At 43.5% G+C, this 26,516-nt stretch overlaps 1 protein-coding gene across 1 annotated transcript in view; it reads right to left on the bottom strand.

Annotated features, from left to right (window-relative positions):
* Positions 1-512: 512 nt before the first annotated feature.
* TAF3 (TATA-box binding protein associated factor 3) overlaps positions 513-26,516 on the bottom strand; it is a 650,271-nt gene continuing 624,267 nt past the window's right edge. The window contains exons 6-7 of the mRNA XM_086918964.1: positions 2,796-2,902; positions 513-1,410 (exon numbers count right to left, since the gene is read on the bottom strand). Of these exons, the coding sequence (XP_086775090.1) occupies positions 1,296-1,410; positions 2,796-2,902 (222 nt within the window). The 3' untranslated portion in view covers positions 513-1,295. The remainder of the gene's footprint in view (positions 1,411-2,795; positions 2,903-26,516) is intronic.

The following is a 26,516-nucleotide window of genomic DNA, read 5'->3' as shown; positions in this document are numbered from 1 at the left end:
TGATTATCTACGAAGATCTCATGAACGAGAGCACATTTCTAATTTCCACATCAGCTTTGTGAACTGTTCTATTATTCTAACCAGTTTGCTTTTCTGAAATATGACTAACAGGGTGGAAGGCCTGCGTGATTTTTAAATATTGCACTATGTTAAGACTAAAAGGTGCACAACATATTTCCTTCAAAAAGTCTATACCTAGGAAAAATACAAGCATTTGAAAAATAAGAGGGCCGGACAGACTGAGGTCAAATAATTGATTTAGACAGCTGCACATTTTTCAAGTGCAAAGACCATTTTAGAAGTGTGGAGTGTAGATGGTTGAGTTAGGAAGTTTTGGACACCAGGGAACTGATGTAAAATTGTTTGCGGGAACTGGTAAGACAGCCATTTAGACTTGAATGACAAAGTAGATTTAAGTCACCCTTTTATGGAACAATAATAAATATTCCGGAGAAACCAATGAAAACAGTAAAATACTGATATTAATGAAATAAGAATTTTGACTATTGGTAAGTTTATATAATTTATCTCAATTTTAAAAGAAAATTCTATAAATATTTGTTATTTACAAATGCGAGTCTTTTTTTCAAACGTGAAATGTTTTACAATTGTCAATGAAATGCAAAAGCAATGATAAGAACGCTAAGTTTAAAGGAAACCAAGAATGATTACTCGAAAACATAACATGCATCACAAGCAGATTAAAAATGTTACAGAAATGATGGAATGCCATAGAAATTTGTAAAAAATATATATTTCACGAAAAGCTTGGGTAGGTTTTCTCATTGCTCTAGCACAAAAAGTATTCTTATATTTTCCTCATAACAAAAAATATTCAAGCCATCTAGAAGTCGGTCTTCCATACAATGTAGTTTCACGCTTATCAATGGTGAGAAAGTTTCGATATATCCTTATAAAATGGTCATTGAAAGACATTCCTTTCCATCTAGCAAGTCAATGAAAATCTATTGGGCGATTTGAAGGTGAAGTCCTTTAAACATGAAAATGTCCTCATTGCTTTACATTGCTTTACAAAAAGTAGAGATGGCACTCATTCCTACACTTTGTGTTTCTGTCCACAGCAAAGTCATCAATAGCTACATAAGTAAAGCCAACTAGGCCTAAAACATACAACAAACCACAGTTCAGACTAGGCAGTATGTGGCTGCTTTTCAATAGTCCAGGTGCCTAATTTATACAACATAATGCTAGGCCGGAAGTGCATTGCCTCGCTGCACAGAGTCAAAACAGTGTCAATAAGGGACGGTAACGGGAATCTCCCATATGATCAGGCCTCAGTGAGCTCTGTGCTTGCGTTTTTTATGCTTTTTGTCCTTTTTCTTGACAGCACACTTCGGACAGAACCATTGTGCTTCTTCAGGGGGTGGGTCTTTTATTCCAACACAGGGCCTGTAAACGTTACAGAAAAACAAAATTAAAAAGCAAGAATTATGATCACAATTTGTTATACAAGTCAATCATATCAAATTCATGCTTCAGGTTGATCACATTTCTTCATTATTAGCAGAATAAAACATTTGGGGGCGGAATGGAGAGGGGGTTGGGCACATGTTGCTTATTCGCAAGCTGCTGCTCTTCATCAGAAAAACAAAAATCCAATGTACTCATAATCATACTTCTGTTCCTTGCATTTTAAACAGCGTTTAAATGAAGATGAATAAATTTTATTTGCAGCCAAAATAAGTGGATAAACGGGACTCATTTATTCTACCTTTAAGTAATACTGGAAATGACTCTTAAATATGGTATTTGTAATGTGTAATCTTATTTTTATGATAAAAAAAGGAATGTTGGAATGTTTGGGTTCGTTGAAATATTTGCTCCAAGGTCAATGGATATAATGTTAGTAAAATGATAAAATTCAAATGTGACAAACACAACATTTCTAAAATTTCCACAGTAGAATAGGCAGGGATGCCAGCCTGTACTCTTTTCATTGAGACTCTATTACCCAAGTTTCAGTCATCAACAAATGTGGCTAAAATCTACTGAAGACCTACTTACCAATACATAGAGAACTATAGTCTTAGTAGAACCATCACCCAAAAATACCTATACGAGAATTTCAACTTTACTAACAACTTCCACCGCAGGGGCCAACAAATTCAATCCTTATGTTTTCCAAGAATTTGAATTTCCTCTAGTCTTAGTGTTTTACCACACTTTGTCTCCTTAGTCCCTCCACATAAATCATCCATTTGACTATGCTTTTAAATGGGTCAATTCAATGCCCTTCAGCCATTGCCTCAGCCTCGCTATTTTTGTTGACAGAGATGAAATCTAGCCAACTCCAAACTACTAATTTAACAATTATATGTGTTTCAAACCTGAAGGTAGAACAATTACCCAGTTAGAATTACACTTGGCTGCCATGAAGTGGCTCTATGAGCTGATGTACCACATGACCTGTGGCACAACATATCCTAAGTGAGGTCAAGAGCTGGTTAAATTACATTGTTGTCTATCTCGATCATAATGGGTAGGTAGGTACAGTTATCAGCACTATCTTTTAGACATGGATTACATTAGACTAGTGATGGTAACTGTTGTACACGGATTTACAGGTGATGAAATGTACACATTTAGCAATTAAAACACATCATTCTATATTAAACAAGAATTTACAGCTCCAAAGTCATACTTTAGCATATGTTAAAAATAAAGGTGCGCTATAAAATCAGATTTTGAGTAAATGAAGGTTAAATACATTGTTTCTGGGTATGCTTAGGAGCCCACATGCTTTAATAACTGAACAGCAATATAAAATATCTTACCAGTGGTACCAGTCATCACAATCATCACAACCTATCATTGGACTACCATCATCCACCTTGTTACAGCCAGGACAGATCCAGATCTGGTTTCCAGACTCATCTCGAATCTAATGTGTAAAAGATAGAATTTAAGACCATTTAAAAAAAGGTTCCATTCTTAAAATAAACAAAAACAAAATAACTGCATTCCGAGTACAATACATTGTATTCACAAGTCTGTAAAAAAGGCATCAATCAACCAGTACCACACTGATGTGGTGCATTAGGATTTTACACTGTCAACCACTATATGAAAGCATCACAAAAACGCAAGCGTGATGAGGAACAGTTATGATTTTTCTCTTAACACCTTAGCTGCGTGTAAACATCCCTCCCCAGTGCTGCGCTGTCCATTGGAACCAGTGCTGAATGGACGTCCAATGGTCGTGCGCAGCACTGGGGAGGTAGCGCTGCTGACGACCGTTGGCCGTCAGCAGCACTTAAGGGGTTAACTTTGATGTTTTACATATAATATGTGAGCCAATTGTGTCCCACATTCTTAGAACAAATTCACACTGGTCATTGCCCATAGTATGAACTCCCACTTGAATTTGTGATCATAGACACATCAACAATGTCGGCCAATAGCATACCACACACAGACTGCCTCATCTTTGGTTTAACTTGCAGATAATCCACAGAAATATTAAGGCAGAATGCAGGAGGGAGGAGGAAGGATGCAGACCATGGAATCTGCAGCCATAAAAGTGTGAATTTGGATTAGGCTAGAAAATGGTGTACTGATTCCAAATCAACCCTGCCCTTCACCTGTGTTACAATAACCACAAATGCAAGAGGCACTCCTTTAGTGCCACTTCAGTTGGATCTAAATGTTAAAAGAACAGATCATTACACTATAATTCGGCCACTAATGTTATGGGTTAGACTTTGGCGGGTGCCTGAACTGTATGATTATAGAGATGGTTTAAAAGAGATAATGGGATTGGATAATTCGAATACCATCCCCTGGTTAAAACATGTTAAAACTTGGTTCACCAAAATAGGTCTAAAACACTTTTGGGAGAATCCAGAATGTTTACCGCCTAACCCAAAACGGATTGTAAAAAGGGCTTTTTGGAGCTTTGTGGTTAACATGGTAACAAATGTATCTAATGCTGGAACTCTAGTGACCAACTTTCTCAGTTTCAAGGATGAGCCTCTTTTCGAGTCTTTTCTTGATGAGATCGAGCCCCCACTTGCCAAAACCCTATTTTTAAAACTAAGATATGGGAATCTTAAGACTAAAACAACTTTGGCACGCTGGACTAGGGGGACTAATGGTCCAACTCCAGTGGCAGATGAAACCTGTACTATGTGTGAATGTAATCAGATAGAAAACGAGCTCCATATCCTTTTCTTCTGCCCCGCCTATGTACTGGCCAGAAGAAGATGGATTAAACCAGTATGCCTATTATTAGGAGTAAGATCCTGTACCAAGGCCCTAAGAATAATTAAAACAGACACAACTCAAACAATTATATTTAGTGTCAGTCGATTCCTACATGACATTTTTTTTCTACGGAAAAAAAGGGCAAAAACTGTAATATAAATGAAATAAGTCCACAAGATCAAATGAGTCTTAGAAACTTCATAAGGACCTTTGGTATTTTAGAATCGTTTGTGCTTAGAGGAAGTTTTATTGGGAAATGTATTTTTATTCATGTATTTTTTTTTTTTCGTTTATAAATGTTTTATTATACTAAAATGTATTTAAAAAAGTGACAAAATGCATATTTCAACGAACTGCGCTGTGACTCTTATGGCATTTAAGCCGAAATAAAGAAATTTGAATGGAAAAAAAAATAAAAAATAACCACACCTGGCTTCCCTACTTGCCTCTAAATATTGTGTCTTTATTCGTTTTAAAATTGCATCTGTAGGCCATAATTGTGTACGGTTGCCTATAAACGTACATTTCCTGCATTTTTTCATCTGGTTAACTGGCTTCTCTTGAAGGTGTTTAGGTCCAATCATTCCCCTTGCTCCTCCCACATATTCCTCAGTCTCTCCTCCATCGCACCGTTATGGAGGTGTACCCCCACCCCTCTCTGACTTCAGGGGATAGTTCTCTTTTACTGAAGACCCATGTAGTCTAACACCTTTGGACCCCAGTGATCAATCTCAATGGTGGTTCCTACCTTATGTTACAGACTACCACAAAAATGCTAAGTACCGACTTTTGTGACAGCGCCTATTCTTCTTGGACGCAACATTTCATGCTTAAGCACAACACCTGTCAGTATGTCCAGAGCTGGTCTTCAAACCTCATATAACTCAAGCCCATCTATATAGGTTAATATACAACCAACACCCAGTCATCCTTGCATTCCGAAAGTATGCCACGGAAGTCAATGCAAACTGGAGGACTTTGTGATCCTCCCTCTCCCCATAAGGTGTGTAAAAAAACACACAGACACTTTATAAATGCTAAAAAAAAAAGAAGCACCGCCACGCCCACGAGAATTATCCCCGCAGTGGTATTTGGTTCTTATGTATACAACACAAATTTCTAAGAAAGCATCAGGTTATTTTACTTTCCAATACAATTCAATTTCCACCCTTTCCCTAATTTTCTTTGGACTTAGTTTTTACCATGTATTTAACTGAAACTTTCACATCACCTCAATACATAGACACTGGGTTCACATTAACGTCAAGCAATCCACATTGAAGTTTATTTCATGAGGTAAAAAAATCTTTCAAAATATTCACCAGATTTGCCATTGCAATTAACGTAGTTTGACATACAACTAGAGACTGTAATTTCCACAAAAGAATTGGGCCTTATCTTTAGCAGGTACTTAAGTGTCTGTCACTTGTAACAGAAACCAATCTTGCTATCTGCTCACTGTGAAAAGGATTTGTGAATAGCCATGTAACTGTTTTACAGGTGAAAGGATACAATATTCTGCGTGTGACGTGACAAGCATTAAATAGTGGTAACAGACCCTTCAATGTTTCATTTAAAAAAATAATCCTTCTTAAAACCCCTTTATTGCTCAAGACGGTATGTTCATGTGATCGACATGAACATCATGTTTGTCCAGTAAGGACAGGAAACCCCTCTAGTTCTGGCGCCCTCTTTATAGCCTCAGTTTTGGCTTGTTTCAGTGACACATTGAAAGCTGAAACTGAAAGGACCTGGACCCTAAAGGCTACTGCTGCTTTCGGTTTGATGGGTACTAAGGGGCATAGCTCAGCCCCCTAAGCACTGATATGAACAGGAGAGATACTTTTGCAAAGAGGTACTTTACAGTGATATCCCACTCTAGTACATCAATGCTTGTCAATGGCTACATGGGGACAGTCATTGAGCAGAGATTCACCCGCCAGCCACCAGGGATGGCTACAAGATGCGACAAAGTGGCCCTCTAAGTATGGGCAAAAACTACCCTACTAGGTGGCATGAAAGTCTTTCTACTACAGTCCGAACCTGGGAGGTCAATTGAGAAATGTAATCCCAATCTGCCCAAGCCTAAGGAGGGAGACAGCAAAAAGGCTCCAGTTTTTATAAAAAGTTTGTGGTGTGGGATGGCAGTCTGGACATTGGGCCACGTCCCCCACTGCTAGTGCCCAAACAGACTTTTTGCCCTCATAGGTAATCCCCATATTCTATAAAACCCACAAAGAGTGGGATGAGGGTCAGTTTGCCTGGCAGGCAGGAAGTGCTCTAGTTACAAGGGATAGATGATTACTTTTTCCACATTGTTCCTTTTCAAGTTCTTTTGACTATCATTAATTCTTTGTGCATGCTCATATCATCTTTGTGGAACGTACGGAGTCATAATTAGAAGATTATTATTTTTGAATTTATAAACAGTGTGTCTTAAAGTTAGGTTTACACACAACAGACCTTCTTTAAAAAACAAATTCATGAGGGGGCGTGGTCGGGCAAGATGGCCGAACAGATGTAGGGTGTTGCGGCTCCCCGTCCACGAGCTGTTCCTGTGCTCATTTCTGGCGGTTGTGGCGTGACACCTGCAGCAGCTGAACGTGGCCAGAACCCGCTGACGCTGAGATTACCTGCGGCTCGCTACAGACGGTGGTTGCTCCGATCTGGCGGCCCTCGGCGCGCTCAGACGCCCAACACCAAAATGGTGGCCTGATCTCGGGCGGACCGCGACTTGACCACCCCCTGCGGCGGATCTCCGGACGGAGAGACCTTGGCGCCATTTTCGGGGTGCCCACCGGAGCACAGGTGCTGAGGGGCATAATCGGCAGGGGGGGCGCGGGACCCGTAGCTCCTTTACACTGTCAACTGTAGATGCCCGACACTGATATGGCGCTTCCTCTGTCACGAAATGGCAGCATACTCGGAGGCCTAACCTGATTGTGTGGGGCTGCTCGCCTGCTACCAATATACTGCTGCTGCCACCGACCTACCTACAGCCCCGATGCGCTACCTGGGGAGCTGCCTGATCACTGGATACTGGCTCTTGCTTTGGGTCATCTCTGACCCCCGGGCCTGTTGCCTGCTGGAGTGAATTCTCCCCAACACCTGGGGCCCTTCTTACTATCTGAGCTCCTGATCGGTACTTTTTGAGGGTTGCCACGGCCATATCCCCTAAGCTCTACACCGCTCTCTCGACCCGAGCTTCGGGGTGGGGCGAAGTACCGCTGACTACCTGCAACGCCAGGCTCGCTTGCAGATCGACTGACTACAAGCTGATAGAGATTAACTCTCTTAGATCGGCCGATCACGCTGAGATCGCCTTTCTGTAATCACCGTACTAGTCTCCCCAAGAGGCACTGGTATATCTCCAACCATTGCGGACCAGCCACGCCGATCGGACTCATCTTTCCCATCCCCTACCGGACACGACCACCGCTGGCCTCACCCTTTAACAGCCCAGACTATCCAGATGACGTCCGATTCTTCGCATTCATCTCACCCAGCACTGCCTGCAACCCCTACCCAGTCCTGATGATGATCCCGATTAAAGTGGATCGAAACACCGTCGACTACTCAGCAAGACCATAGGCACACCCTACAAAGTGGTTCACGCTTAAATTCAACATCAGAATAACCATTCAAAATCATTTGGAATCACCTTGTCCTTATTCACTGTACATATTTATGCACTTCACTTTGCGCTGTCCACGCTGACCCTATTGTCACTTGCGTCGCCTCTGTGTTTTCACTCACACACTTGAGCACCTAGTACAATTTGGGTTGTTTTTCGATTCTCCAATTTGTTTTTTGCAGCGCTGATACAACTGCTGTATGTTTTGACCCGTACCCTAATAATTGACATAAAAAATGTCATAAGCACATGCTACAACTAAATAGAGTCTCCTTGTGTTTCTCTCTGGATAATGTTGTATTCATATCCCTACTAATTGTCTTCCAAATTATACCAGTTGGGACACCATGTTTTTGTATAATTGACTACCTGCTTGCAGTCACAGTGCCCAGGTGTGTTGGGCCCTCACCTGGCTAACAGTGAGCTTAGAGCCTACAGGAGCGCGGAAACGCAGTGACCCTATACTTTGGATGCCCACGGCCTTATGGGCCCCGATGGAGCAACCTGGACCCTCTTGCCTTCTGCTATGCATTTCTATTGGGCATCCTGACGCCCCTGGTATGATCCATCGCCTTCATTGAGCATTAACCCCTGAGATGCTGTACGCTGATTGAGGAGACCATCCAGAGGTGCAACCGTTCCCCGCTGCGGGCTGGAACCCTAATGCCCGCCTTTTCCCAACGCTACTTTCAGAGGCGCCACTCTATGCCTCCGAAGAGGTCGACAACTAAGACCACTGCCAAGGTGTCGGACTTTTTTCTAGCAGCTGAAAAACGGGCCTCGCTGAGAGGCGACACAAGTGCATCGACGATGGCCCTTAGCAAAGCAGAACTTCTGACGATGTTTAAGGATTTCAAAACGGACCTACGCAAGGACATCGGTCAGGACATTAAGTCCTCTATTGATCAGCTCCGCTCAGATCTCTCGGAACGCCTCTCATCCCTCCAGCATGATGTGGACTCCGTCGGCACGAGGGTTTTGGACCTGGAAACCCATAACTAAGAACAGCAACAAATCACTGTGGAGCTACGAGATGATGTCCATACGCTTAAGGAGCAACTCCTCCAGGCGCAATTTAAGGCGGAAGACCTTGAGAATAGGTCACGATGGGAGAACCTACGCATCAGAAGGAGGAGGGCGCGGAGGGGCCTGATATAGAAGCGTTTGTGGTGGGCCTTTTCTCGGAGGTCACGGCCCGCAGTCTCTCAAGATCAAACTCGACAGAGTACACTGAGTGGGGTCTCTACAGCAGGGGGAGAAGAAGCGACCACGCGACGTCCTGGCCAAATTCCACTCTTATAAAACCAAGGAAGCTGTCCTGCAGGCGGAACAGGGCAAAGACTCTGTCACATTTCAGAATTTCTCCTGCACCATCTACCAGGATGTTGCGCCTGCCACGCTGGCTAGGAGACAGAAGCTCCGACCTATAACCACCAAACTGCTCGACAATAAAATTAAATATCGCTGGACCTATCCCTTCGGTCTCAGCTTTGAGTACCAGAATAAAAGACGTTATGTCACGAAACTTCAGGAGGGTCTGGAGCTACTGGGCATTTCTTCCAGGACGGAGGCTTCGGCGCCAGGATCTTCAAGGAGCACAGCCCCGGCGAGATCTTCTCCTCCCGTCACGAGGCTCCAAACGCTGACGGTTGTATCCTGCTATGGCTCCATGAACCTGTGTGCATCTCCCCATGCTCGGTCTTACTTTCTGACGCCTGTGAACCTCGCTACTGAGCAGCGGCGGGGGCCTGCATCTACCAAGTGAGCTGAGGACGGTGTTCCTCTAGCCCCGGTGCGGCCCCTACACTTGTGTTTGCTGGTGCGCCCCCCTAGTGGGGGGCTCTCCCTTGCTACTGATCCTCATGGGTGTGACTGAGGCAGCCGCCTCACATTTTTGACTTACTATTGGTATTCCTTAGGGGCTGTGTGGACCTGAGGCACTCAGAGCGAACTGGTCATTTGCGCTATGCCTAACGTAATATAATGCCTGTATCTTTCCACCCAGATGAAGACTTGGTTGCACCGGTCCATTAATTGTCTTCATGCCTAAGGGTTTGCGTATTATAATGCCACTGAATGATTGATTCCCTGGTCTGCGGGAGCAGGCATGGACCGGGTTCCTGGACCCGAATTTCTCCATGGTCGTACCTGGGCCTCTCTGGCCTTTTGTGGAGACCATGACTTTAGTTAGTTCTTTACTTGTATTTCTTTTTATGTTTGTTTTGCATGGGGTTTCTAGGGGGTTTAATTGGTTGGGTGGGGGGGGGGGGGGGGGGGAGGGGTGGTGGCAGCTTCTTAATTTAGTTTTTTTCACCTTTGCAGACACTAGAGCAGGTTTACGTCAGGGTCTGAAGCATTTCGTATCCCCTGATAGGTGGTCAGGGCGGTGGTATACTGGGTCCCTTCTGTTTCAGAGAGCGTGACATTCCCCCATCAGTGACAGGACACCCATTACCATAGCGACGTGGAATGTTAAGGGCATGAACTCACCGCAGAAGGGTCTTAAAGTGTAGACCACCACCTGGATGTGGTGGCCCTACAGGAGACCCACTTAACCAGAGCGGATGAGACACGACTTAAGCATAAACAGTTCCCACTTATTTACAGGTCCTCGGTACCTACAAAACACAGAGGGGAGGCGTTGCTCTTCCGAGCTGCGATTCAGTTTCAACCACTGGGGGTTCAGGGCGATAAAGATGTTCGCTGGATCATGGTTAATGGGCTCCTGAGGGGGAGACTCTGCGCCTTCATTGCCCTTTACGCTCCCAATGCGGGACAAACACCTTTCTTACACAATTTATTGGGGAGGATCGTGGACTTTGTGGAGTGTCCCCTTATTCTTCTGGGTGATTCTAATCTAGTTTGGCAAAAGGACTTAGACTGCGCTCACTCACAGAGATCAGAGGATGGGACCCTTACTGAGGAGACAGAACAACACTCCCGGGATCTTGGCCTCTTAGACACATGGCGCGTACTCTACCCTTAGACCCGGGACTATACTTTTTTCTCCCATGTCCATAGAACATACTCCCGCTTGGATTACATTTTTATTAGCCAGACTTTGCAGGGCGCCTTCCAGGACCCTAAAATCTTTCCCATCTCAGTTTCTGATCATGGCCTGTATTCAGTCTGCCTACAGTGGCGTGGGCCGGCTCCAGCTACTCCTAAATGGTACTTTACAACCTCTCTCTGTGTTGGCTGCTACTGAGCACTCCCATAAAACGAACCCCACGAGACAAACACGACGTCAGCTCACCGCTCTCAAAGGTAAACTCCGGGCTATTTACTCTAATAGAACAGAATACACCCTTCTTAAACTACGACACCTTTCCTACACTTAAGGCAATAAGATAGGCAAACACTTAGCTCACCAACTGCGGAATAAGCGAGAGAAAGAATATATAGGGGGTATCCTGGATCCAATGGGAAGGGTCACCCACAAGGACGAGGAGAAGGCGGCTATCTTCGGGTCCTTCTATAGGGACCTCTACGCGGGAAACGCAAGACGAAGAAGCACAACAGGCCTTTCTCCACTCATTGACATTGCCACATGTCTCCGAGGCATGGAACGATCTCCTTACTGCTCCCATCACCTTGGCGGGCGTCACCCTACCAATTAACTCTTTAAAATCTAATAAAGCCCCGGGTCCCGACGGCTATACAGCGCTTTTTTATAAAACATTCACTCCGAGCTTTCTCCCCATCTTGTCTCTCTCTTCAACAAGATGGCCGAGGAGGGGAGAGCATCTGGTACCATGTCAGAGGCGGTGATCTCAGTTTTTCCCAAACCAGGGAAAACCGCCCAATAATGCGCCTCATACCGGCCGATTGCATTGCTCAACCTAGATGCTGAACTTTACTCATCTATCATTGCGAGAAGGCTAAATGACCTTATGCCACTACTCATCTATCCGGACCAGTCGGGCTTTATTAAAGGGCGTCAAACACACGACAATACTCGCAGAATCGTGCACCTTAAAGAAAATGCGAACAGGTGCCATATTCTGGCGATTTTAGTGGGCCTCGACGCGGAGAAGGCCTTTGATCGGGTCGACGGGACCTTCCTTTTCCATGCGCTTATTACCTTCGGTTTTCCCCCAAAATTTCTTCTTGATATGATAAGAGTGAACTATTGAGATGCAAATTCTAGAGTGGTAGTCAATGGTGTGCGCTCAGATTCCTTTCCACACTCGCGGGGGACTCGGCAGGGGTGCCCCTTTACCCTTTACTTTTTGCCCTCCGCATTGAGCCTCTAGCCATGGCGATTCACAACAACCCAAGCATCAAGGGCATTCCGTTCACTGGAGACTCCCACAAAATCTCACTCTTTGCAGACTATGTGCTTTTATCCCTCACGGAGCCTGACAGCTCCCTACCAAGCTTACAATCCGAGCTTGAACAATATGAGAGACTGTCGGGCTTCAAGATAAACTCTGGGAAGTCCTTTACTCTCAATCTCTCTCTCACTCCAGAGAAGGTTGCCCAACTTCGCTCCATCACACCGCTTGCATGGGCCTCTAAGACTATTCAGTACCTAGGTGTCTCCCTGACACCAACCATCCGAGGGCTATATGGGGCTAATATAACTTTCCTCCCCTTCTTGCGCGTATCCAAGCTGAGCTCACGAAGTGGAAACCACTTTTCCTCTCCTGGCTGGGCTGCATACATGCCATTAAGATGACACTTTTGCCTAAACTTCTCTATTTATTTCAAGCCCTACCGATCCAGTTAGACCTCGATTTCTTCCAGAAACTAAAAAAAACATGATCCTGCGCTTTATTTGGCAAGTGGGTCGCACACGCTTCTTCTCCTTGCTGTGCAGCCCCCGCACAGAGGGAGGAGAGGGCCTGCCGGACATCCAGATGCACTACAAGGCCGCTCAGTTGCGGGTACTGGTCGAATGGTCCCAGAGAGAATCTGAAAAACACTGGCTTCATATGGATCGCAGTGTGACGGGTCGGACTATATGGGATCCGGTGTGGCGCCCGCGTGAAAATAGGCCCCCGAACACCAACATTAGCACGCCTACACGCACCACACTTAAGGTATGTGACAAAGTTTCGGGTGACGATAGGTGGACCTATTTCCCATCGCCCTTTACCCCGATCCACCACACCTCCCTTTTTCCTCCGTCGCTTCATGAGGGCCCCTTTGATTCCTGGAAGCGGGGTGGTTGCTTAGCCCTGATCCATTTATTTCGAGACGGTGAGCCTCTCACCTTTGAGGAGTGCAAGCGGGAGTTCGCCTTGGAGGGTTCGGAATCCTATCACTACACGCAGCTGATGCACTGGGTCCTCAATCCTCAGGTTAGGAAAGCTGCTAATCAACCCCTTACAAAGTTCGAAGCCTTTCTCTCTAAGTCGTCTTCAATGAAAGGGATGATCTCCCCAGCCTAGGTACTTGAGTATGTGGGAAGAGCTGATCCAACGCCCTATCTCAGACGAGGAATGGACCCATCTTTGGGCTGATACTATCCGATTCAACCACTCCAAAGATCTCAGAGAGGAGCACCTTAAAACTATGATGGGCTGGTACCTGCATCCCTCCAAGCTTCGGCGTATATTTCCTACTACTTCAGACAGAGGCTGGAGGGGGTGTGGGCTCCTGGGTGACTTCCGACATATCTGGTGGGATCGCCCGTCTATCCGGCCCTTCTGGGATGAAATCGTAGCACACATAAAAGGAATGTTGGGTTACCCTATCCCTACTACTATGGCGGGGGTTCTCTTGGGGCTGCGTGACCCTTCCCTACAACATCAGACCCGTGCGGATCAGTGAGTCATGGGATGCTTAAAAGTTTAACTTCAAGTTCTATATTGCCACTCACTTACTTACTTGAAAGCACATCACTTTGTATATGCCATGAACATTAAAATAGTGGAACAAAAAAAGCAATCCTTCTTACGATATTGTACAAATCCAAAGGGAGTGGTATTTATATTATTCGTTAACAGACCAGGAGAAATTCATTCACTGTAGTCATGAGTAGTGATATCTTCCATCTCTCGCATCTCACCCTCAAACCTTCCATATGCACACTATAAAACTATTATCCTGATTTCTTTGGAATAGATTGAATTGTGGCATAAAAGGCTGATGCTGTACCACTTACTACAAATTCAACAAATAACTGATGTATATGTCTTTATGATAGAGTATCAGCAATCTGGTATTATTTTTAACAAGTTACTACTGATAAATCCAAATTCGAAAACAAGTTTAATTTAGGGCTAACTAAACATTGACACTATTGTATATAGAGAATGTCGGGAAATTCAAAAAAAATCTTGTGCACGTTCTACTTCTGAAGATGGTGTTTTCTCCTACGGAATAACAGTGGCCTTTTTCACTGCCTGGAGTATTAGAATAGTGTATTTATGCTGCAACAAGCATATCATAAATCATTCCAATGTGAATTATACATTTAGCAAACTATCTGCTCAAAGAATCTTATGAGAAGAAAAGAAGCCACATACTTTCCCTCTGAACAATTTTAGTCAGTGTACTTCCTTCTTTGAGGTTCTCTCATGTCAAGCAGACTCAAAAGCAAGATACAGCCAGCTCACTGATGAGTTATAGGAAGTGAACTCCTGTTTAACATCAAACCAGCCACATTAACAGAGTACGGTTCCAACTCCGAGTTGCAGAATCACAATCGCACCTTTAAATGGTTTCGTTAAGTGGGTAAGGTTTGACAATGATAGCCAGATACTGTACATTTAATCTTCAAGTCCTTTCAGAGAATTTACCTGTATTGTTTCAGCGCATTTCGTTTGCACTTGGTCCGTGTACTACAGTCCAAGTACTGTGACATCCCACTTCATTAAATTAAATCACTTCTGCTACTGGAATGCCCAATCCCCAAAAATATCCTGATTCCTTTCTAACTATATCAATAGAAACATTACTATGAGGGAAATTTTGTTGATATGGCGCAGATATTAGTACATCAGGGAGGAGTGACTTGAAGCCTAAATCGAAAATAACCACCAGGACCCCGCATGACAATATAGATATCTTCCATGAAATAGCGAGCAAGGAACTTGTGACCTTGAGGAACATGAGATCCAATTGGGAAAATAATCTGTCACACTTACAGAGGGAGGCATTGAAGTCATGCCAGGTGGTTAGCTCCATTGATGTCAAACCATCAGACAATGGCGGCAATGTGGTCATTACCAATGCTAGCATTTATGACAAGGAGACCCCTAGATAATTGGGTTGCCTTGCGGTCTAAATATTAGTCTATCAGGCTTACCAGCACCACTGACAGACTTAGCAGTACAAAAAGTGGAAAGCTTACCCTTTGGCTCTTCGATATCTACATCTTTGGCTACGAGCTCGGTCTCTTCACCATTTGTAGCTTCAGAAATGGAAATGCTTGACAGTGGTCAGTGACCGGTTGTGTGAGAGGAGCCATCATTGGGTAAAATAATGCAAGCATTGGCAGCGCAGAGTGCAGAGGCCCAATAGTATTACCAACAGGCTCAAGCTGATAGCAAAGAAATAAAGCAAATACTGCCAGACGTCATGTCAAAGGTTACCCAGCTTTTTTCTGAGGTCACGGAGTTACAGGAGCGAGTTGAATCAGTTGAGGAGGATAACACCTATATAGTGAATCTTACAAAATCACAAGATTCTCAAATGGGGATTATACAAGCTAAGCTCGAAGACCTTGAAAATCAGCAATGGCGACAGAACCTAAGGGTTTTTTGGTATTCCTGAAGGGAGGGAAGGCTCAGATCCTCTGGCTTCTATTGTTAGTCTTTTTCAGAAAGCTTGTTTTTGGGCAATTTTTTGGTGCGACAAGAAATATATATGAAGGAACGCCCATCTGCCCCTGTAAAGGTGGACACAATGTCAACATTTGTGAGATGTGACCTGTGTAGACAAAAGATGGTGGCTGCGTCAATTGATGGACCCGTTTAAGGTAGTGTGCTCGCAAATTTTTCTACAGGAGCCTGCATGTTTAAAAGTTCTAAAGGATGGCCGATTACACTTCTTCTCTGACAAACGCAAAGCTCAACAAGCTTTATCAGAATGGCAAGCTGTTGCCAAGAAAGGATAGAAAGGACAGAAAGATTGAAGGCGCAAAAAAGATTTCTAAAATTTTATTTAAATCCTTTTTTTTTCCTTTCCTGAGCTAACCGAGAGAAATAATCTTTGTTTATGCTCATGAAAATTTGCTTTATAACAGTATAATATATAATACTCTTACAGTTTGATATCTTATTTGCTGTTATACACTGGAAAAACTCTTCCTTTTTGGGAGGTGCAGGTGGGGGCGGTGGCTTGGGGGTTTGTGGTGTGGGTTAGGGAGGGAGCGTTCTCATTATGCTGTCAATTTGGGACAGCTGAGAAGGAGGGGATTCCTTTCCGTAGGCATGAGGGTTGGTTGAGGGGGAGACTCAGACAAGATTAACTGGCCGCTACTGGTCAACAGTTTTTTTTGTGGTCGGTGGGAAGTGGTTAGGGTGGGTGGGGTTTAAGTAGCCATAGTTTAGTTAAGGTAGTACTGGTAGAGCACAAGGGAAGGGGATACGCAATGAGGGAGTCGGTATTTGCTTGGCTTAAAAGATATGGTTTAATGCTGGTTTTGAGATTAATGTGTTGGAATGTGTCTAGGCTTAATAATGCGGGTAAGCGACGCTTGGTAGCGGAGGAACTTTGGGTATTTAAGCCTCATATAGTGGGGCTCTCCTAAACAGATCTTGCTTTTAAGGACAGAATGTATTTAAAACAGCGGGCTATGATATAATTGTTAGTACTTAGCAATCAACCTCTATCCGAGCAGTGGCTATTTTGAAGTCCAAAAACTGTTGCATCACGGTGCTTCAAACAAAGGCCGACTCTAAAGGAATTTGGGCACTATCAGTTGTTGATGTATGGGCGCAAGGTTACAGTATGCACGGTATATGGCCCTAATATTGATTGTCCTGATGTTTTTGTTTATCTATGTTCTGAATTATTGGATTGTACTGGACTGGCGAGTTGATTGTCATGGTGGATTTCAATTGTATTTTAGATATAAAAATGGACACCACTAATACTTTATCCTGCAGTAGTATGGGCAGGACTAGGGCTGCTATTTTGGATCTTCTCCACATACACCAACTGGAGGATGCTTTGAGAAGATTAAACCCTACAATACCGGGATACACATTCTATTCTCATCCGCATAAAAAATATTTTAGAATAGATATGATTTTTACAAACAATGAGGCTCTCGAAAGTGCACTTATTGAGGTATGTCCTAAAATAACATCTGATCACAATCCTGTGATGTTGACAATACGGGCTCGGCCGTGGGATAAAGGGATAGGGCGGGGATTTTCTTTTCCTAGGCACCTTCTTGGCAATCCAGAATATGTGAGATACATGCAAGGAATATTGGGAGAATATATTGCTAAGAATTTAGGCACGGCGACTATTGCAATAGTTTGGGGCTATCTGGGGCTTTTGTCAGAGGGTTTATGCTGCAATATATCATAAAGCAGAACCGGCTGGGGGTACGTCAGTTGGAACAGGAGCATAGGTTTTATTTAGACTTGAAGCAAAAACATGCTGCTGCTATTGTTACAAAAGATCCCAGTGAACAGCAAGTATATCAGCTGGTTATTGAAGCAAGAGCTAAACTTAAGAGAAACATAAGGGACAAAGCAGCAAACACTTATCACAAGTTTAAGTCTAAACAGTACGAGTATGGGGAAAAGGTTGGACGTTTGCTGGCTAATCAGATAGCTGATTTAAGGGCTAGATCTTATATAACAGATTCGTAAGTAAACATGGAGAGTACATTTGTTAACATAAGCACAATCCAAATTAAAATATGCAAATTCTAGTCCCACTGAACTTAGGACAAGACCCGCCTAAATATTAGCCAAGAGCGTGGGCCTCTTGCTTTAGCAAGCGCCATCTCCATTTCATATATATCGCTCAACAGGACCCAAAAATCTTTAATACTAGGACTTATTGTTTCGATCCAGGCTCGCGCAATACACAAACGAGCACATACAATTACAATTGAAACAGAAAATCCAGTAAGACAACCCCATTCTTCAACTGTCCCCAGTATTCTTTTCTTTTCAGTTATCTGAATAGCATGACCCACTGACATAGAAAGAGCATAGTTAACACCAGACCAAAATGAGCTCAGCCTTGGGCAACTAATAAACATATGCCGTAAGTCGGCAGCAAACTCCTGACATTTCGGGCAATATGATTTAGATGATAATGATTGGTTTACAGCCTATTTAGAGATATTCTCTAGAATGTAACCTAGCATAAATATAGCCTGATGCGGCTGCGATTTAAAATTCATGTATGCGACTGCTAAATCTATGTTCTCCAGTGATTCCTGTATTTCTTCTTTAGTTATGACTGTATTGAACATCCGACTTAGCTTTAGTGCAATCTGCATCCCATTGTCACTGGCATTAGCTAGCAGTGTCTGATATACTTTGTCTGTACACCCTCGACCTAAAATCTTAAAGAATGGTGACAAAACCTCAGATGAAAAGGGCATCTGTAGTAGGCCAAGTCAGCGAATAAGGTAATCTCTAATTTGCAAATACTTTAAAATGGTATTGTGCGATACCCCATACTCTTCTTTCAAAGCAGCAAACAGAAACCCTTGCCCATCATACAGTTGCCCAAGCTGTACTATACCCTTACTTTGCCACCTTTTCCCAACAGAGTCATAAAATGTCTCAGGTAGTATGGGGTTCTCCTAAAGCCAGATAAAAGTGCCATACAAACCAGCATAATATCGCTCACATTGTTCAACTATATCTTCAGATCTAGTTTAGGCTAGCCCGTCTGTCACCTTGATTAATTTAATATTGGTTTCATCCTTTGTGCTCTCTTGTACTTATGTTGGATTGTGTTAATTTTATCTACTTACGTGTTTGTTTGTGAATTATTATACTTATGGCTAATAAACTAAAAAAATAAAAAGAAATATAATGGAATTCCACAGAATGCTACGAGAGTATTGCTCTTAGTAAATAAAGGGCATTTATAATAGAATAATCATGACTTTTTGGTACAATAGTGAGATCAGGGTCTCACCATTGTGAGAACACTGCAGTTCATACTAATAATTTTCTCTTTACGTTTGTACTAACACTCCCATAAGACAGCAGAGACAGTAAGAATTTCCATACTAAAATACAAGACCTCAACTGGGAGAACACATTTACTATAATACCTATGGATGCAAATTCACTTTCCACTTGTATAGATTGTGACTTGGGGGTAAGTGCCTGTGGGCACTTTTTGAAAACCAAACCCATCAGTATATATGACCACGACTGCTATTACAGACAGGTGGCCAGGAGTGCAATGGACATCTGCTTCGCCCCCAGCTAAGCAATTCTTGTGATAGACTAGTGAGAGGAGCAGACTGTCTGGACAGATTCTATTTCGGAAAATACAAAACATGTTATCTTCCTGACCAGCTACACTGAATATTTGTTTCATGTCTGGAAGGGCTCCAAGAAGAAGGCTAGAAAATGTATTGACATACTCAATCGCAATCCATACAACATTTACATCCCAGATGAACAGGGAAGAGATTGAGTTTCTTGATGTCAAGATCAGAGTGGAGGGGGACTAGTCTACACAGAAAAGAGACAGCAGGAAATAGTGTTCTTCGCTTTAATAGCCACCATTCTCACCAATACAATTTGTTCTGGTGAAATGTTGAGAGCCAAGCGTGTATGTAATAAAGCTGAGTTTCTGAATGAAAAGAGCCATAATGAAAGAAGATTCAGAATGCAGGAATACTCTAATGAGACATTAAGAATAGCTAACAGAAAGCTGAACCGATAAATTGAAATCAACACTTATTCCCGAATACTAGAAGATGAGGGAGCGAATGCACTCGTGTAATCACTACTTAGAGTCCGGCAGAATTAGATCTATTTTGGTCAAATAATGGAATCTTATGAAAAAAGATATAATTTGCCTGGGCTCAAACCTGAAACCTTCTACTGCATATAGGAGAGGGAAATCCCGGAGGATTTATTGTCGAATGACTATTTCACAAATGATAACTCCAAGAGTAAGAGGTTGGGGAAAACTAAGAGTTTCCATAAATGTAGACAATGCAAAGCATGTAAATTCACTGATAATCTGAAGGAGGATCTTCTACTTACTGGCAGGAAGGAAAGTATTCATTTATTGACTTGTACTTCTGACTATTCTATATATGTAACTATAATTTGAAATATGTGGCAAGTACTGTATGTCAAAGGTAAATATATAAGGGATACAGGTAAACTCATATGTTTTGGAATTGAAATGATACAAAGGAATATTCGCAGACGCAAAATTCTGCGATGACTGGAGTCAAAATACATTCTGTATCTTCAAACCAAATCTCCTATGGGGGTCAACAAGGACGAGTAAGTGGAGGTTCATATAGGATGAATATTTTTCAACTGGTTTCCTGAGATGGATACTAGGGGGCACTTTGCATTGCTTTTGTTCAGTTTATCGGGGATGATATTGTTGCCTATAATTTATTTCTATACAACATGGATCAGCAGCAGGTCTTACAGCATTTACACCTGTGATGTCGTAATCATTTGGCAGGGCCGTAGGAGAAAAATGGGTAGTATAATTCTATACAATTGTATTGTCAAGCATATGTTTTTATGAGACTGCCCCCCACAATACCACTCCTGCAGTGTCGATAATGGGTGGACCACTTTGTGTTTGGGAGCCAACCCTTGGACATTTAAGGGATCCGCTTCTCACTGTGCCTTGCCATCTGGGACCACAGCCGTTCATATATTTTTCAGAATGTGATTGCACCTTGTTGACCTAGCCCAATCGGGAAGCACTATCATGGTAGTGCTTCCCGGTATCCTGGGGGGACGTATTCCACATTTTAGCTGGCACCTTCGGCTTGTACCCAGCCACAGTTATAAGTGTTCAGATTTCACTTGAACTCTTGCAGGTCACGTGATGCACATATGGATGATCTAGGGTGCGGGTGATATGGTCACCTTTTACTTATTATTGATTTTGCCCAAGGCGACTCATTTATCCGGCAGGCGTAGAGGCAATTCTAATTAATTGTTCTTTGTACTGCAACTCATATGGGTGACATTACTTGATTATGCGAATTATTTCATAACTCTGAAGTGTCAATTCATATTGATGCCAATACAGGGAATATTTACACTCATGTTCCGCTGGGAGAGTCTTTCTGCCTGACAGATTCGGTATATATATATATATATATATATGTATATAATATATATATATATATATATATATATATATACACATATATATATAATTATTTTTTTAAATCGACAATTATATAGCTGACAGGTTTTGGCTTTGCAGCATTCCAAAACACGGACATGTGATTCTCATGTGATTTTCTGTTAAACTAGTATATAAGAGAATAAATAAAATGGAAATAAACAAAACTACAATATATAAACAAACATGCTTTGAAAGTCTTTACTGAGGCCAAGAATAATTTTCTGCAAACCAAGCAGCAGGTTGCTCTAGAGCTTAGGCACAAAACGTGCAAACACCTTTCCTGCAAATCTGAGACTTTGGGTCTGAGGAACAAGAGCATGTACGAAATCCGTGACACAACAAAACAAGCATTTACAATGCAATGGTCTCGGCATTATTAAAGGTAGAGCTATTGGCATTGCTCATGACATTTTTTTAAAAATCATAAATAAATGGCATTGTCATTTACATTGCCAATAGCTTAATCGTTAAATAAATGACATTGTCATTTACAATGCCAATAGCTTAATCACTCGCATATGCATGACCTATTGCATTTACACCCACACAGAGCCACACACATGGCAACCCACACAGAGTCATTCACATAGAGCCACCCACACACACACTCCAAGCCACCTACACAGAGCCACCCTCACTCACACAGCCACCTACACAGAGCCACCCACACATAGAGCCACCTACAAAAAAGCTATCCACACAGAGCCCCCCACACACAGAGCCCCACACACACATAGCCCCCCCACACACACAGCCCCACACACACACACACAGAGCCCCACACACACACACAGAGCCCCACACACACACACAGAGCCCCACACACACACAGAGCGCCACACACACAGAGCCACACACACAGAGCCACACACACAGAGCCACACACACACACACTCACACAGAGCCACTCACACAGAGCCACCTACACAGAGCCACCTACACAGAGCCACCCTCACTCACACAGCCACCTAACACAGAGCCACCCACACATAGAGCCACCTACAAAAAAGCTATCCACACAGAGCCCCCCACACACAGAGCCCCACACACACTCAGCCCCCCCCCCACACACAGCCCCACCACACACACACAGCCCCACACACACACACACAGCCAGAGCCACACACACAGAGCCACACACACACACACAGCCAGAGCCACACACACACACACAGCCAGAGCCACACACACAGAGCGCCAAGCACACACACAGAGCCACACACACAGAGCCACACACACAGAGCCACACACACACAGCCAGAGCCACACACACACAGCCAGAGCCACACACACACACACAGACAGAGCCACACACACACACAGACAGAGCCACACACACACACACAGAGCCACACAGACAGACAGAGCCACAAACACACACAGACAGAGCCACACACAAATAGAGCCACACACACACAAACAGACAGAGCCACACACACACAAACAGACAGAGCCACACACACACACACACACACACAGACAGAGCCACACACACACACACACACACACACACACACAGACAGAGCCACACACATTCCACTACAAGGCCATCACATTTACTGAACTGAGCCCTAAAGCTTTCACAGTCTGCAGAAATTGATTCATTACAATATGACCACGCCATGAACACGACCACGTTTCTACGAGGCGAGGCAGAAATACCTCGGAGAAACACACAGTCATTTTGGGATTCAGGGCGTGTTTTTTAGGTTTGAGTGACTGAAGACGTCACAGATAGAAAGAACCTAAAAAACACGCCCCCGAAACGCAAAAAGACGGGGCTTGATCGGAGTGACGCCCCTCTCCTCCAATGGCTGGCCTCCTTTGATATCCATAGTATAACAAGGGCGCCCGCAACCCTCCCCCCACCCCTGGGGCTAGCCCGCTCTAAACGCCATGAAGCCCTCCCGGGTAAGATGCGCGCTATAGAAGTACACATTACAAGTCATGGCTCCTCCTGGCCCCCCTCATACCCATCGCACCGGGACTGGGGCTGATAGCATGCAGGGGAGACGCAGAACTCCGCAACATGTGCCAAACCCGCTGAGCTGTCTCACTGGCAGACTTTCATTGAGGCTGGCCACACTGCTACGCACAAGTGCTACATGAAAGCATACTTGTTTGATTTAATGGCAGAGGGAGGTGAAATTCCAGCGTCCGCTCAACATCCTGTGAGTCTGGGCAAATCACTTAAATTGCCCCATGCCATTAAAAAAAAGTTTCCTTCAGCATAAAACTTCTGCTTGTCATGTAATCGTTCACGAGGAGGTACGTGTGCGTGACCAGTACTAGGAGGAGAGGTATGGTGAGAAGTATGGGGCCTATGCACAAGCAGCAGTAGGGGTGACTCCTCTCCAGCCCTTACAGCCTCAGAGGCATCGGCCTGTTGTTGCTGTTTTGCCCATGTAACAAGATGCAGAGCACGAACAGTTCCTCATATTCTGCCTATTTAATACCCGTCGATATCCATAGTATAACAAGGGTACCCCCAGCCCTACCCCCACTACCTGGGGCTAGCCCACTCTAAGCGCCATGAAGACCTCCCAGGTAAGATGCGCGCTATAGAAGTACAAATTAATAGTCATGGCTCCTCCAGGCCCCCCTCACACCCTTCGCGCCGGGGCTGATAGCATGCAGGGGGGACGCAGAAATCCGCAGTATGTGCCAAACCCGCTGAGCTGTCTCACTGGCGGACTTTCATTGAGGCTGGCCAATCATTACAGAGCGATTGATCCCTTCACTTCCGGCTGGATTGTTGCTGTTCGAGGCGCATTAACTTTTCTAAAAAGTCTAAAAACAGGCAGCGCAGTTTATGTCTCGGTTAAACACAAGAGTGGTGGGGGCTGGGGGGGGCTATGCACCTCCACAACAGGGCATCTCAGGATGGCATAATATGAACAACCGCTAATTTACTACAACTAACAACACACCAAATGAACTGGGAGAGCAGAAACAAACCTAACACGACCACGCCATGAACACGACCACGTTTCTCCGAGGCGAGGCAGAAATGCCTCTGAGAAACACACGGTCATTTTGCGATTCGGGGGCGTGTTTTTTAGGTTTGAGTGACGGATGATGTCACAGATAGAAAGAACCTAAAAACACGCCCCCGAATCTGAAAAAGACGGAGCTTAAATGGAGTGACGCCCCTCTCCTCCAATGGCTGGCCTCCGTTTAGGAAGCCAGCCAATGGAGAAGAGGGGCGGGTTCCAAGCTCCCTCTAAGAAACATAAAATATCGGGCTCCGCCCACTGTTATGCAGTGCGACGGTCCTCGACCTAAAAATCTATTCATTAGGCACATAGTGATATATGCACAGACATTGGTCACATGGAGCACTGTAAACCAATTTTTCACACAGAGAAAGAACCATAGATGCTTTCTGTAAGAAGAAACCAATGTATAAAATGAGTAGCTAATCCCCTGGGGAAGGCAGTGGCGGGAGGGGGGTGGGAGGAGGGGGTGTATAGGATTAGTTGAGGGGGTAACTACCCACCTCCAGTAATAATCACAGTCCTTAAAAAATAGAGTATATTTTACTACATTAAATGACACCAAAACAATGAAAATGCAATAAAGGAAACCAGCAAAATAAATGTTTACATTTTAAAATAAAAATTTTACCAAAACGTATTATGAGCCAACCATGGTTAACTGATCATGTGTGGTACACGGCACCAAGGTGCAAGTTGGGACCGGCGTAATTGAGCACAAGTTGGATACCAAAACAAGATATGACCCGATCAGATATTTTACCTTTGGATTTAGTTTCTTATGTATAGTTTGACAGACGGATTATGTATTGTCACCATGGCGGAGTACTTTACTCCTGTTATTGCGAAGGTACTCCGCCCGCAAAATTTAGAGCTGCCTACCATCCTAGAAGAAATCTCTTGCATTTCCAGGAACAGCCGTCATAGCAGTTCCTGCAAATGCATTGATAGATAATGTACTCAAACTATTTTATTTTCCTAAACAAAATCCTGCATGCCATTGAAGTTTCTCCCTATGGCATGGGGGTCATTTTGCAGTTTTCACTGCCCCTTACTGCCAGAATTACCTGGCGGTGACAGACAGTGAAAACTTACCGTTTGTTTGCGCACTCTAAATAAGGCAGGCAAAAATGGCAAACCTTCGACAGCCATTACTCAGTTGGCCACCTGAGGCGTGTCGGCGGCGGAGACAGAGTAGTCTCCAGCATCGAAATACTGAATGCCAGCCATACTGTAAATGAAGTGGCAAGAACTTTCGTTTGGTGGAGAGGGTACTCAGTCACCATTACGTGGAGAAATTCAATCTGTTCACAACATGTTTAAACAACGATATGATGTGATCATCAGTAACATACCCTACTATAAATGTAACCACTCTTACAAATATTAAGCGTTCATGAACAATACAAATGTTAATTTAAATCACATATCAATAACAATTTACCCTTCCACTGCCCTGAAATGTTTCACATTACTACAATCACCTCTGTGTATAAATCATTTTTCAGACTACATTTTATTGTATGCGTTATATTACTTATCTTACTTACCATGTTCAAGACAAGAACCATTTTTACAATGCCCACTGTATTCAAGGCACTGTAAGCATAAAAAGGTGATTGCATATGCCAATTAACGTACACGATTTCTAAACTCTGCTACGAAATTTATCCATCAAACCTATTTTTATTCCCAAATCGCTGTTCGTTTTTGGTAGGTTTCATGTGCCTTTCCACATTAGAGAAAAGTGGCTTTGGGTAAAACATTGAAGTGCTCGTAGAGGTATGGGACTTTTGCTGTGATGCAGAGATGAAGGTCGGCAGGTTTAGTTTAGGAAAGTGCTTTATATGCATATGCTATTAAATGGGGTTACATTGAAGAGCATGCATGCATCATGAACAAGCATTCACATCTAGTACACCTCACTCCAACAGAAACGATTAAGTCTTACAGTGTGCCATTCGACCAAGATATTACTTATTAGCTAAAGTTTTCGATGAAACCAACTGATAACATCAAGTACATAAAACATAGTTACTCAGTAACTTTCCACTGACTTTATGACATTTCTACTAGTTACAGAAAAAGGACACGAAAAAACGAAAGGTAGGGTAAACACGTCGGCACTCACAATTCAGGTAAATCTCTAATTCAGGTTTAATAGGCCAGTGAAAATGATTTCACGTTTATCTAAAAATGACCTTAATCACATGCCTGTTTTTAACTTCATTTCTAAATTGCTGTGATGGCTCTGTTGACATTTAGTCGCATTGCAGGCGATATTTTAAATAGGGAAACCCTTAAGTGAATCATACCAATTTAAACATAATTTCATGCAAAACAGTTGGCACTGGTGCTTTTATTTAGCAAAACACGACGGT

This window comes from Lissotriton vulgaris, chromosome 1_1 (assembly GCF_964263255.1).
Source record: "Lissotriton vulgaris chromosome 1_1, aLisVul1.2, whole genome shotgun sequence".
NCBI lineage: Eukaryota > Metazoa > Chordata > Amphibia > Caudata > Salamandridae > Lissotriton > Lissotriton vulgaris.
This window is presented reverse-complemented; position numbering and strand designations above follow the sequence as displayed.